Source organism: Nylanderia fulva, unplaced genomic scaffold (genome assembly GCF_048542155.1).
Source record: "Nylanderia fulva isolate GAGA-0341 unplaced genomic scaffold, ASM4854215v1 Scaffold87, whole genome shotgun sequence".
Taxonomy (NCBI): domain Eukaryota; kingdom Metazoa; phylum Arthropoda; class Insecta; order Hymenoptera; family Formicidae; genus Nylanderia; species Nylanderia fulva.
The window spans coordinates 1-12178 of NW_028190993.1; the positions used below are offsets into that span (position 1 = coordinate 1).

Consider the following 12178-nt stretch of genomic DNA (forward strand, 5'->3'; position numbering starts at 1 on the left):
CATCGTTAGAAATAAAGAAGTGGATAATCGATGGGTGGTACCGTATTCACCATATTTAATCATGAAATATAATCGACATATTAATTTAGAAATATGTTCATCAGTGAAGAGCGTAAAATATCTATATAAATATATTCATAAAGGATTTGATTGTGCTGTAATTGAAGTGCAAGCACGAGATGGTACAAGATTTATTAGAATAGATGAGGTTAACTCATTTCTGGATGCAAGATATGTTAGTGCTCCAGAAGCAATGTGGAGACTTAACGGATATGATCTGTTCATGAAATCTCATACAGTAATAAGATTGGCAGTTCATTTGCCTGATCGCCAAATGGTTTATTTTCGAGCAGGAAATGAAGAACAAGCTGCTCAAAGAGAGCTAAATCGAGATACTACGCTGACTGCATGGTTCAAATTAAATCAATATGATGAAAATGCAGTAAATTATCTTTATACAGATATTCCTTATCATTATGTTTATAATAAAAAAGAAACTAAGTGGAAGCCACGTAAAAAAGATGGTGAAAAAATAATTTCAAGACTATATACAGTAAGCATAAAAGATATTGAAAGATTTTATCTCCGTCTTCTTCTACTACATGTGACTGGAGCAAAATGTTTTGAAGATTTGAGAAATGTAAATGGAATTATTTATAATACGTTTAAGGGGGGGGGGTGCAGCAATTGCAAAAAATTTAGTAGAAACTGATGACTTTTGGGGAAAAACGATGGAGGAAGCAACAGAATCGAATATGCCTGCACAACTTCGAGAATTATTTGCTTACATTTGCATCTTTGGAAATCCAATAGATGTACCAACAATTTGGAATAAATACAAAGATTTTATGATTGAGGACTTTGTAAATAATAATGTTGTAAATCCCGAAAATATGGCGTTAAACCATATACAACAAATTCTGATAAATAATGGAAGTAGTTGTGAGAAATTTCAATTACCAAATCCAACTGAAATAAATATTTACGAAACAGAGTATAATGTAGATGAAGAAAAAATACGTGGTGATTATTTATTATCTACACTAAATGATGAGCAAAAATACGTGTATGATATAGTAATGCGAGCAATTGAAAATGAAAATGAACCTAAACGTTTGTTTTTTATTGACGGGTTTGCAGGAAGTGGTAAAACCTATCTATTTAATACATTTCTAAGTGTTATTCGAGGAAGAAATGAAATAATTCTTCCATGTGCTTCAACTGGAATTGCAGCCACACTTCTAAAAGGAGGAAAAACTTATCATTCTCTATTTAAGCTTACAATTCCAATTGATGATGCAGCTAAATCAAATATTAGAGGAAATTCTCAAGCTGCACGAGAATTGATCAATGCCAAATTAATCATATGGGATGAAGTGAGCATGACTGTTGGACATGCCTTAACAGCAGTTGATAAACTTTATAATATAAATTATCATTGTTTTTTATCGTTTTATTCTTTTTTCTACTTTAACCGAATGGTCCGATGATAGGACCAAAACGATCATAAATAATAAATAAATTAGGTTTCTAATTAGTATATTTATATTGAAATGTTTTATTTTATTGTTATTATTATTCCAATAAATTTGTAAAATATTATTTCATAAATAAATATAGAATGTAAAAGTAATAGTATATGGTTATCGTTAAATAATAGAGTTATAAAACGAGATATAAAATATATTGCTTTGTCTGCTACTACCTTTAGCATTAATATGTATATTTTTGATGCAATATTTAATTAAAATTTAAAATTTCTTCAAGATTGTACAATTTCTAAAATAAGGCAAGAAGATTGATATTTCGATGATGTATCTTCCAAACTGTATTTAAGCCTTAGTCAGAATTGAACGAAAAGACGTCGAATCGATATCGATTTAACCAATTTAATACCGATTCGACATCAATTCGACGTCGATTCGACGCCGATTCAACTATCATTTCTAACTGGAACATTTTTTCTTCTAATTTTAGATGGCTCAATAGCAAAAAATATTACGATAAGATATCTAAATATAAACATATGAGCTAAATCTAAAAGATATTTTGGAATTTGAGGAGAAATCTGTAGAGGAATCTGAGAAGGAACCTGAACAATTGATAATTATGAATAAAAGTTTAAATTTTACAGAAATAAGAATATACAGTGTGAAGCTGTCACAAAATATTATATCTGAAATACTTGATAAGCTTTATGACATGAATGATTCGATAACTCATATAGCAGATTTCGATTACGAATATCAATTAGAAAATACAATGGCACCTGAGTATGACATATATAGAATGAAACAAATAGCTACAAATTTCGGAACGAACACTTGCATCTCTGATGAAATTAAATACTTGTTAACAACCGTCGAATCTTCACGGTATGATTTACTATAAATTAAGTGCTTTGAATATCATAGACTGAAATAATATACTTATTGTTCTGTTTCTTTTTTCAGAAGTGCTAATTGCGATCTAACCAAGAGATATTGCAATATGAGATTGTATAATTATTTGAGGAAACATGTGCTGTTTGGAAAGTGGAGAGGATTTTAAACAAAACCAGTTGAACAACAGCTAATGGAACAAACTGCTACTATTTTGGCTCAATATTTTCAACCAGAAAAGGATATATTTTACTTGCGCATAAAAGCATCATTAAATACTATCGCACAAAACGCGCGGAATTTACTCAAAAAAGAATATCCCGATCATTCAATATTCGGGACGACTGCCGAAAATTTTTCCCATTAGGAAAACAACAATATTAATGATAATTATTAGGACGAAGCGGAAGGAACTCAAATTATGGATACACTGCAGGAATATATATTTGGTGAATTCGACTTTCGATTAAACAAAAAGGTAGACGATGATGAATTGGAACTGTTTTGTACAGAGAATGTAAGTTATTACAGATTATAATACATAATAATTATAGTCAATTATGCTATAAATATATTCAGTTTAGGCTAAACTCGCGTATGATGACGAATTATAAAATTTTATTTTTTTTTCTTGAAAATTAGTTGATTTTACGAAAATAAAAAAAAAATAAAAAAGTTTCAAAAGGAATCAATATTTGTAACGCATATGTTTGAATAATCATATTCTGTTTAATAAGTTCTAATGAAAAATTGAATATGGATTGTTATTTTTATCTCTCTAAAATAATAAAGATTAAAAAGCAGGGAAAAATAATTAAAAAGATATTAACAAACATTCTTTTTGATAGTAATAAAAGTCAATTTACATTTTTTAACTTGTCCATAATTTTCGAAAAAATTTGAAAAAATCTGTTTTTTATCTTCTTTAAAAAAGTATAACTCCTCAGAGAGGGATAAGATAAACTCGTGCGTGATAGCCGTACCGAAAATATGGCCACAATCTGTAATTTTTCTAATAATCGCTAAATAATACGTTTTTTATTATTCTCAAATATAATCAATATTTACAATAGTATATATGCATATACAATTCAAAATAACAATATAGTATATATTATACCATGCTCTTATTTTTTATTACTACCAAAATATTTCACATGTTCACTAAAACATATGCTATGACGTCGAATAAATTTTAATTGAGCTGTTATACTCAACATTATATATAACAAATGTATATAAATTTTAAAATTCTCGCAAAAGATGGACTTTTTCTTACAAATTAGAAAAAAAGTTTGTGCTATTTTTTTTTCAAAAACACTAGTTCTCCCTCCTCTAATTAATTTTTGTATTGTAATTTCCGAAACAAGTCTTAGAAAATAAATATGGCGATAAATTATATATGGCAAAAAATATTATATTAACAATATGTCACAGCGTGGCTAAAAGACTTGGTCTACGGTGCGATATAATTAAAACTCAATATGAAATATGTATATTTTGGAAACCTAAATAGTAAGTATATTTTATTTAGATTATAAATTATTTAAATTGTTCGACATTTTTACTTTCATTATATATACACACGCACATGTTTACATATATGTATGTATATATATATAACTTTACTTGTTTATATATGTATATGTATGTATGTGTATTTATATATGTATAGATGTGTAACTTTTTATTGTTTCCAGTGCAACGAACAGCTTAGAAAATGTAAGTTGTTTTTACATAAGTTTGGACAAATTCTCGGATTTTTCTATAAAGATGCCTTTTTCAGAACACTCTCAATATTGCAGAATGTCAGCTATTGAGGTTGGCAATTATTCATAGATGATTTATATTAATTTTAATATTTATTATTTAATGCATTTGCAACATCGAAACCACGAATTTCCGAAACACATCTTATAACTAGAAAAAATATACCATTTCTCACTTTTTTTTTCGTAATCGCAACTTCATCTACGTATATATACATGTTTATAATTTTATTATTTCTTCTAGTTAGTTGAAAACATTTTTGAATTTGAAAATATTACTTGGAAAATTAATATTTTGGAGATGCCACCAAAGGAAATACTATTATCAAGTGTATCATTCATTTGCAAGGATGAAAAACGTGTATGTGTCGGCATTATACAATATTAATATACATATATTGATAATCATAAATGTTATTGTTTGTTCTCTTATATCATATTCAATTATGGGCGAATTATAATTTAATTCACTATTATTCATTTTACTACAAAAGTTCAATTAGAAATTACATAATAGAAATTATTATTTAAAGAATAATATTACAATTTCTAGGGTGCATTTAAATTTAGTAAATTAAATCAGTCGATTGGACGACCAAATAATATCAAATTTGCAGTTGGAATGATCGTAAAACATAATAAAAATAAAAGTCATGAATCTACAAACGGTATTCGTGGTGTAATAATAGGTTGGCACAAAAATAAATTTGGCCTTAAAAAAATATTCATTAGCGACAGTTACCAATTCGGACACAAAATAATCTTCTACTGCTATCTTAGGCCTTTCAATACTTACGCGTATCATGATTTTCTGAAAGCATTCACATATGAACAACCACATTACATAATTTTTACTAAAAAAAACACACTTTGTTTTATAAATGAAGGTAAAATCATTGAAACTTATCTCTTTTTTAGAATATATTTATTAAATTACAAAAACGTTTCTTCTATAGGCAATGTAAAAAAATATTTTATTTTTTCTGGTTTATTCCAGACTCTTTATTAATTTAGTTATTCTGTTTATTTTATTTATCATTTTTATTTATTACATTTTATTTATTATTTCTTGATACAGTTTATTACTTAATCGTAGTTATCATTAATTCATTTCTTATTTACTTATTTTTTTTTAATTTAGACGCTCTGACTGTAACAACTGGATGGGTCGAAAATTACGAAATAGGACGTTTTTTTTGTAAATTCGAAGACACGCATTACGTACCAAATAAAATGATGGCAGAACTTTATCCGCATGATGCCGCTTGATGCCTATAATTGAGGAAAAAAACAATATCAAATACGGTATACAAATGGCCGGCTAACTATAAGCACAAACGCAGTAATTAAAACACGTATATGTACTGTAAATTATACCCATTGTTATTGTAAGTATTATAATGTAAGTATTATCAAAATAGGGCGTACATTTTAATTTGTTTCTGAATCATCTGTAACGCAATTGAATAGTAAATTTAACATAATAATAATATAAATAAAATTACTAACAATTTATTAAAGTGTATTCTTACCTCATACAAATATTAAAAAATAACTTTATTTTAAAACGATAACTCCAAAGTATCACACATATTTACAAGATATATTACAATTTGTAAATCAAAAACTGAATTCTACTAAGAGTCTAATAAGGCTAATTATTTATATTATTAGAATATTATGTCGGAAACAAAATTTCAGCTAATAAATCATTGAAACGATACGAGATTAAGAGTGACAAAAGTTACAAAAACGGATAATATTTCTGATTGCGAACGAGATGTAACATAAATCGATCAAACTATCAAGAAGACTAATTATAAATATATTTATTTAAATACATTATAAATTATATTGTAAAATATTCATTTTGATTACCTTTTTGTTTTTGATCATCGAACGTTCAGTATGTTAACACATGAATAATTTATAATATCGACTCTGTATTATAATATATTGCTGTCATGACAAACTAAAGTTTTAATCTTAATATTTATAATGATTATTCTGCGACATATATAAAACATACTAAGAGGCATCATAGTACTAGGTTTAAAGAACATCGGAATAATATAAAATTAGATATTACTTCGCCTTCTGCTATTAGCAAACATATGATTTCGATTAGAATAGTTTTAATATTTTACATACTAAAAAACATGTAAAGAAGAAAAAGTTGTCAGAAATGTTTTTCATTAAAAAACTAAATAATAACATAAACTCACAAAAGGATACAGAGAGATTAAATAAAATCTACAACAAAATAATTAAGGTTGTATAAAATAAGCTTATTGATAGTTTTAATATATTGCTGACGATCATCGCTGTTTGACACGTTGATTACTGTCTCTCGCTTTTAATTTCTGCTTTTTGTCATAAAGTGTTATAATGTTTATTTCGACAAAAAATGTGAATTTTGCTTATATTTAATTTTATAATAAGTAGTAATATTATAAATAATAATATTATCATTGCAGTTCTGCACTTGGACAGTTTTGTGCGTTTTTTGTTATCATCTTTATAATTTTTGTAATTTTTATGTTTAAAATAATTGTTTATTAGTATAATAAGTGTTTCACTTTAAAAGGACTGCAACCACATGGTCGAATCGTCGTGATAGTTAATAAATTGATTTCTTGCTAGTTTGATTGATTATTTATTATTCCTATTTACTGATTAGCGATTGAAAACAATTACGCGTACAATTTTCTTTGCCTATCCTTTTCAAAAATCTCTAAAGATCAAAACAAGCATTATTTGAAGACTTTCAAACCAAAAAACTTTTAATGTTTCCGCAAAGAAGGAAAATTTTTCTAAAAAGAGGCTGCTTATGAAAATGTTCACATTACTCATGTATATATATATATATATATATATATATATATATATATATATATAAATATGTATATTATAAAACTACTTGAATTCTTTAAAAATCTTAGAAATGTATGTAAGCTTCATGTATGCGATGTTGAACAAAAATAACGCTAAAGTATTTAAGTGCAAAACGATGTTTTGGGATAATTAACTTACAGGAATTTAAATTGTACGAAACAAAGATCAAACTTTTTATTTTGGCAGGTACAGAACACATTTTTTTCCCACTTTTTTGATTCAAAAGTAGACGATCAAAAGAGTGGTAATAATAAAAACAACAAACTTAGACTATTATATTAAATTAGACGCGAATCTTTAAAAATATTCAAATTGCAAAAACGTATTTATTGCAACATAAAAAAGTACGATTTTTTTTTAAATATGACGCTTTTCTGCTTTAATGCTATTCCGTATTCATCTATCTTTTTCTATCTTAAAGGCGCATAGATCGAATAGAAGTATTGAACTTCCTTTCCCATTTTCGTGGTTTCTTTGATTCATATAGTCACGTGACAACTCATGGTGGGAGAAACCATAAAAGAGTCTCGATTCTGTAGCTAGTATGGGTTTTCAGGTTAGAAAATAAGGATAGGACATAGTTTGGAATTCTCTATTATATAGTAAACATAAGATTTGCATTTGTACTCTCTGCAATCGGTAAAAAAACAGTATTACGGTAGATTTTTCATACGTTCAGACAATAAATTAATTGTACGGAAATATTGTAATGGCTTCGATACAGTTATTATCTGAAGAGGTGATAACCATCATTCTTGGCTGCAATAATATAAGTATTGAGGATATTGTGAACTTTAGATGCACGTGCAAGCAGTTCCAGTGGGCAGGCGAATCCAAGAAGTTTTGGCGAAAAAAATATTTGCAGAGGTAACTCCGCTTGTTGAGACCTTAAAAGATTATGTAAATTCTATAAAGTTCAGAGAATATTATAAAAATATTGCAGTCGTAGTATGTTTATCAAATGTTTTGTGAATGTACACAATATATACTCTTGAGATATTCTCCGAATATTATCAATTTGTATTTGTTCCCTCATGACTTATTGTTTTGAACTAATATTTATAGTTATAAAATTAATATTTTTTATTTCACTTTAATATTTTTTATATTTTTATATACTTTTATGTATTTTGACAGACACATTGATCCAAAAATAAGATCGAAACGTATCCATAAATAAAAAATAACTTTTACAAGAAAATATTTACTTATATATACAAATTACAACGCCAGGTTTATTAATTAGCACATTTTTATTCAATTGTTTTAGTTTATTGTTGCTATTTCATTAATTAGTTTTGTAAAATAATATTTAAAAATATAAATCAATGATGATGTGAATTTTTAACTTGATATCCTTAATAACTCCAAATTGTAGTAAATTATTTTAAATATTTTACTTATTTGTTTAAAAATTATTAATTATTGATTTATAATTATTAAATTTTGCAATTTTAACATTTAGTTGTATATAAACATTCAAAAAACAGATAATAAATTATTCACACAATATAAAAAAGCAATTATAAAAATTTGATTTTGTTATATCATGTTCTTCAAACATGTAAAAATGTTTTTTACCAAGTTTTAAACTGTTTTTAAATAGTGCTTAAATAATGTAGGTCCTTAAATAATAGAATTGTCAAACGATATATATACTGCTCTGTCAACTGTTTTAGTATAAATAATCTAAAATTTTTTGAAGGTTGTGCATTTGTTGCAATAAGACAAGAAGATTGACATTTTGATCGATACTTTCTATATATTATGCATTTTAAAAGATGTATTATTCCACAACTTTATTAATAATACAATAGCATTGTTTATAATGGAATTTTCAAAACTTTATTAAAATATTTTCTGTTTCAATTTTAGATGGCCTAATGCGAATAAGGACTGGTATAAACTTCTCGAAAAAAGTACAAAAAATGAGCAGGAGAAATCTAAACTAAAACAGCAGTATACAAAATTTTACTTTGTAAAATTGGGAATCCATAGTGCACGTTTTATAAAAAGAATTGTGTCTATACTAATTAATAAACATTATACTATCAATGATACAATAGATAATTTAATAGGTTTTGAAGAAGTATTCAATGTTAAATGTATGAATACAATAAATGATATTTTTAATATATTCAGAAGTGGACCACGTGATCTCACAATGATTGTTTTTCTCATTGATGAAATTAGAACCTGCCTGACTCGATTTTTACGGTAGATTTTAATATATCAATAATGTTATATATAAAGATTATAGAGACTAATGAACTTTGCACAGTTAATTTGGAACTTTTTTTTAGAAAAGATTGCGATCTAACCAAAAGATATTGCTTTAAGAAAATGTTTCACTTTCTGAGGCAATGTTTGGTGAATGCAAAGTGGGAAAAATTAAAAAAAAAACCTCAAAGCAAGCAACTTATAGAACGGATGGCTACTATTGTGGCCCAATGGCTTCAGCCTGAAAAAGAAGTATTATTCTCGTCCATAAAAGCATCATTAAATAATATCAAACAAAAAGTACTGAATCAGCTAAGGAACAAATATCCCGACCATTTAATATTCTCTACGTCCGCCGATAAATTTTTATATTGGGAAAACAACAATATCGACAATAATTATTGGAACGAAGCAGAAGGAACCCAGATCATGGATGCACTTCAGGAATATTTATTTGATGACTTCAACTTTCAACAAATGAACTCAGAAGACAAAAAATTGGAACACAGTTGTATAGATAATGTAAGTTATTATAAATTAAAATACATGATAATAATGACTCCTCAATTATTATGCTTATATACATATTTATATGTGCTCGTTATATATCTTAAAAACACTTTCTCTCTCTCTATCTATCTCTCTCTCTCTTTCTCTCTCTCTCTCTCTCTCTCTCTCTCTCTCTCTTCCTCTCTTCTTTTCTTTCTTTACTTAATTCTCGTAATTTTTTAAATAGGTCGTAGAAAATAAATGTGGTCGAAACGTAATTTTCTCAATAATATATCACAGTGTGGCCAGAAGACTTGGTTTACGATGCGATATAAGAACAAATAATTTAGCACTAATAATATATTGGAAACCCGATTAGTAAGTAATATATATTAATATTAAATTAGGAATTATCTGAATTTTATTATTACACACACGCACATACACCAATGCACATATATTACATTTTGTTTTTAGTGCCACGAACAGCTTACAAAATGTAAGGTGTATTAACATATGTATTCATCGCTACATTTGTCGTAGCGAATATTCTATAATTCCAATTGATGAGGTTGGTAATTATTTGTATATAATTAATATTAATTTTGACACTTTTTAATTAATAAATTTGTAATTTTGGCAAAAATACGAGTTATACAAACACACTTTATAAGATGGAGAGAATATACATTTCTCGTTTTCTTCTTTTGTAATCATAACTTTGTTCTTACGTAATTTCACAATCTTTTTATTTTTAAGTTACTACTACTAATACTACGTGTATTTGAGGATCCACCCTATTACAATAATACTTTCATGCAAACACCACGTGAAATACGTAATTATAGAGAATCCATTCATGAAAGGAGTAACCAAGAGGTGTGTAAATACTATTCATACTACGTTAATATATATATGTCAATATAATATATATATATATATATATATATATATATATATATGTGTGTGTAAAATAATATCAATACAAGTTTTAAATTCTCTTTCATAACATATACGTATAACTGTGCACAAATCGTTATTATTTATATTCCTTTATAAATTATATCTCTAATTGAATTAGCTGTAATTGAACTTGCTCTGAATGTTTATTTATAAATTACTTTAAAGGAAATATTATTTAAAATTTAATATTACATTTCTCAGAGTATAGTTTACTCTGATATAGAAAGACAGATAGATGAAAAACCGAAATTTGTGATTGGAATGATCGTAGTACATGAGTGTAAAGGTGAATGTTATCACACTATCGTAGTACATGAGTGTAAAGGTGAATATAATGACACTAATAAACGTAAACATAAAACCAATACTGCCGGTGTAATAGTCGGATGGTACATTAATAAACACAAAATTACGTTTGTGAAAAATGAAACAATGTACTCTCGTATGCACTTCAACACTTGTTGTAATTTGGGAGATCCAGATGACCTTATACATTACATAATTCTTACGGAAAATAATGAAATGTGTTGTGTAAATGAAGGTATGAATATTATTAAAAGCCTATTGATTTTTAATTTTTATCTTTGTTCAATATGCCAGCTTATCTCTTTATACACAAAAAATATATGTATATATATGTTTTTTTTATTATATTTTCTTTATTATTTTAGTTATTTTATTTATTTTAGTCATTATATTTTATTTATGAGTTGTTATTATATTTTCTTTATTATTTTAGTTATTTTATTTATTTTAGTCATTATATTTTATTTATGAGATGTATTTTTGTTTCATTATTTAATTTTAGTAATCATTAATTTATTTTTTAATCGCGTTTTTTTAATTTAGACGCCCTGACTCTGACATTTGCATGGATCGAAAATAGTGAAATAGGTCGATATTTTAACCAATTCAAAGGCACACATTACGTGCCAAATAAAATGTTGGCAAAACTTTATCCACATGATACCGCTAAAATTGCCACCCGACATGGTAAAAATGTGGCTACTTATAAGCAGCAGTGCATTACTAACAAATAACGATTCGTCGAATCGACGTCGCCTCAACATCGAATCGACCAATTCGTCGTCGATTCAACATCGAATTGACGTCGAATTGACTATCATTTCGCGCTGAGTAATTAGAGCGCGTAAATGTTATAGTAAATTAAAATTATTATAATACAATAGTAATATCAAAAAAAAAAGCATTAAGATTTTGGGCATCCTTGCGTAACGAGTTAGTAAATTTTAGAAAATTATATTAGAAATAATATCATAGTTAGAATAAAATTGCTAATTACAATATATAGTTATAAATGTAATTTCATTTATTCATTTATTCAAGCAAACAATTTTTTCTCTCTTACGTTATCTAAGTAGTATAATGATTTTAAAATGACAAGTATATTTAGATTATTCTTATTATATGTATATCTTTCTAAATATTTTTGTAATAAAT

General features: G+C 26.5%; 1 protein-coding gene across 1 annotated transcript; it reads left to right on the forward strand.

The window, feature by feature from the left end:
* Nucleotides 1–7620: 7620 nt before the first annotated feature.
* LOC114939261 (uncharacterized) lies at nucleotides 7621–11948 on the forward strand. Its single transcript, XM_029313537.2, has 8 exons — nucleotides 7621–7912; nucleotides 8921–9262; nucleotides 9349–9787; nucleotides 10002–10132; nucleotides 10232–10325; nucleotides 10514–10633; nucleotides 10919–11258; nucleotides 11567–11948. Exons 1-8 carry the CDS (start codon nucleotides 7755–7757, stop codon nucleotides 11755–11757), a joined length of 1815 nt encoding a protein of 604 aa, XP_029169370.2. The 5' UTR covers nucleotides 7621–7754; the 3' UTR covers nucleotides 11758–11948.
* Nucleotides 11949–12178: the final 230 nt, after the last annotated feature.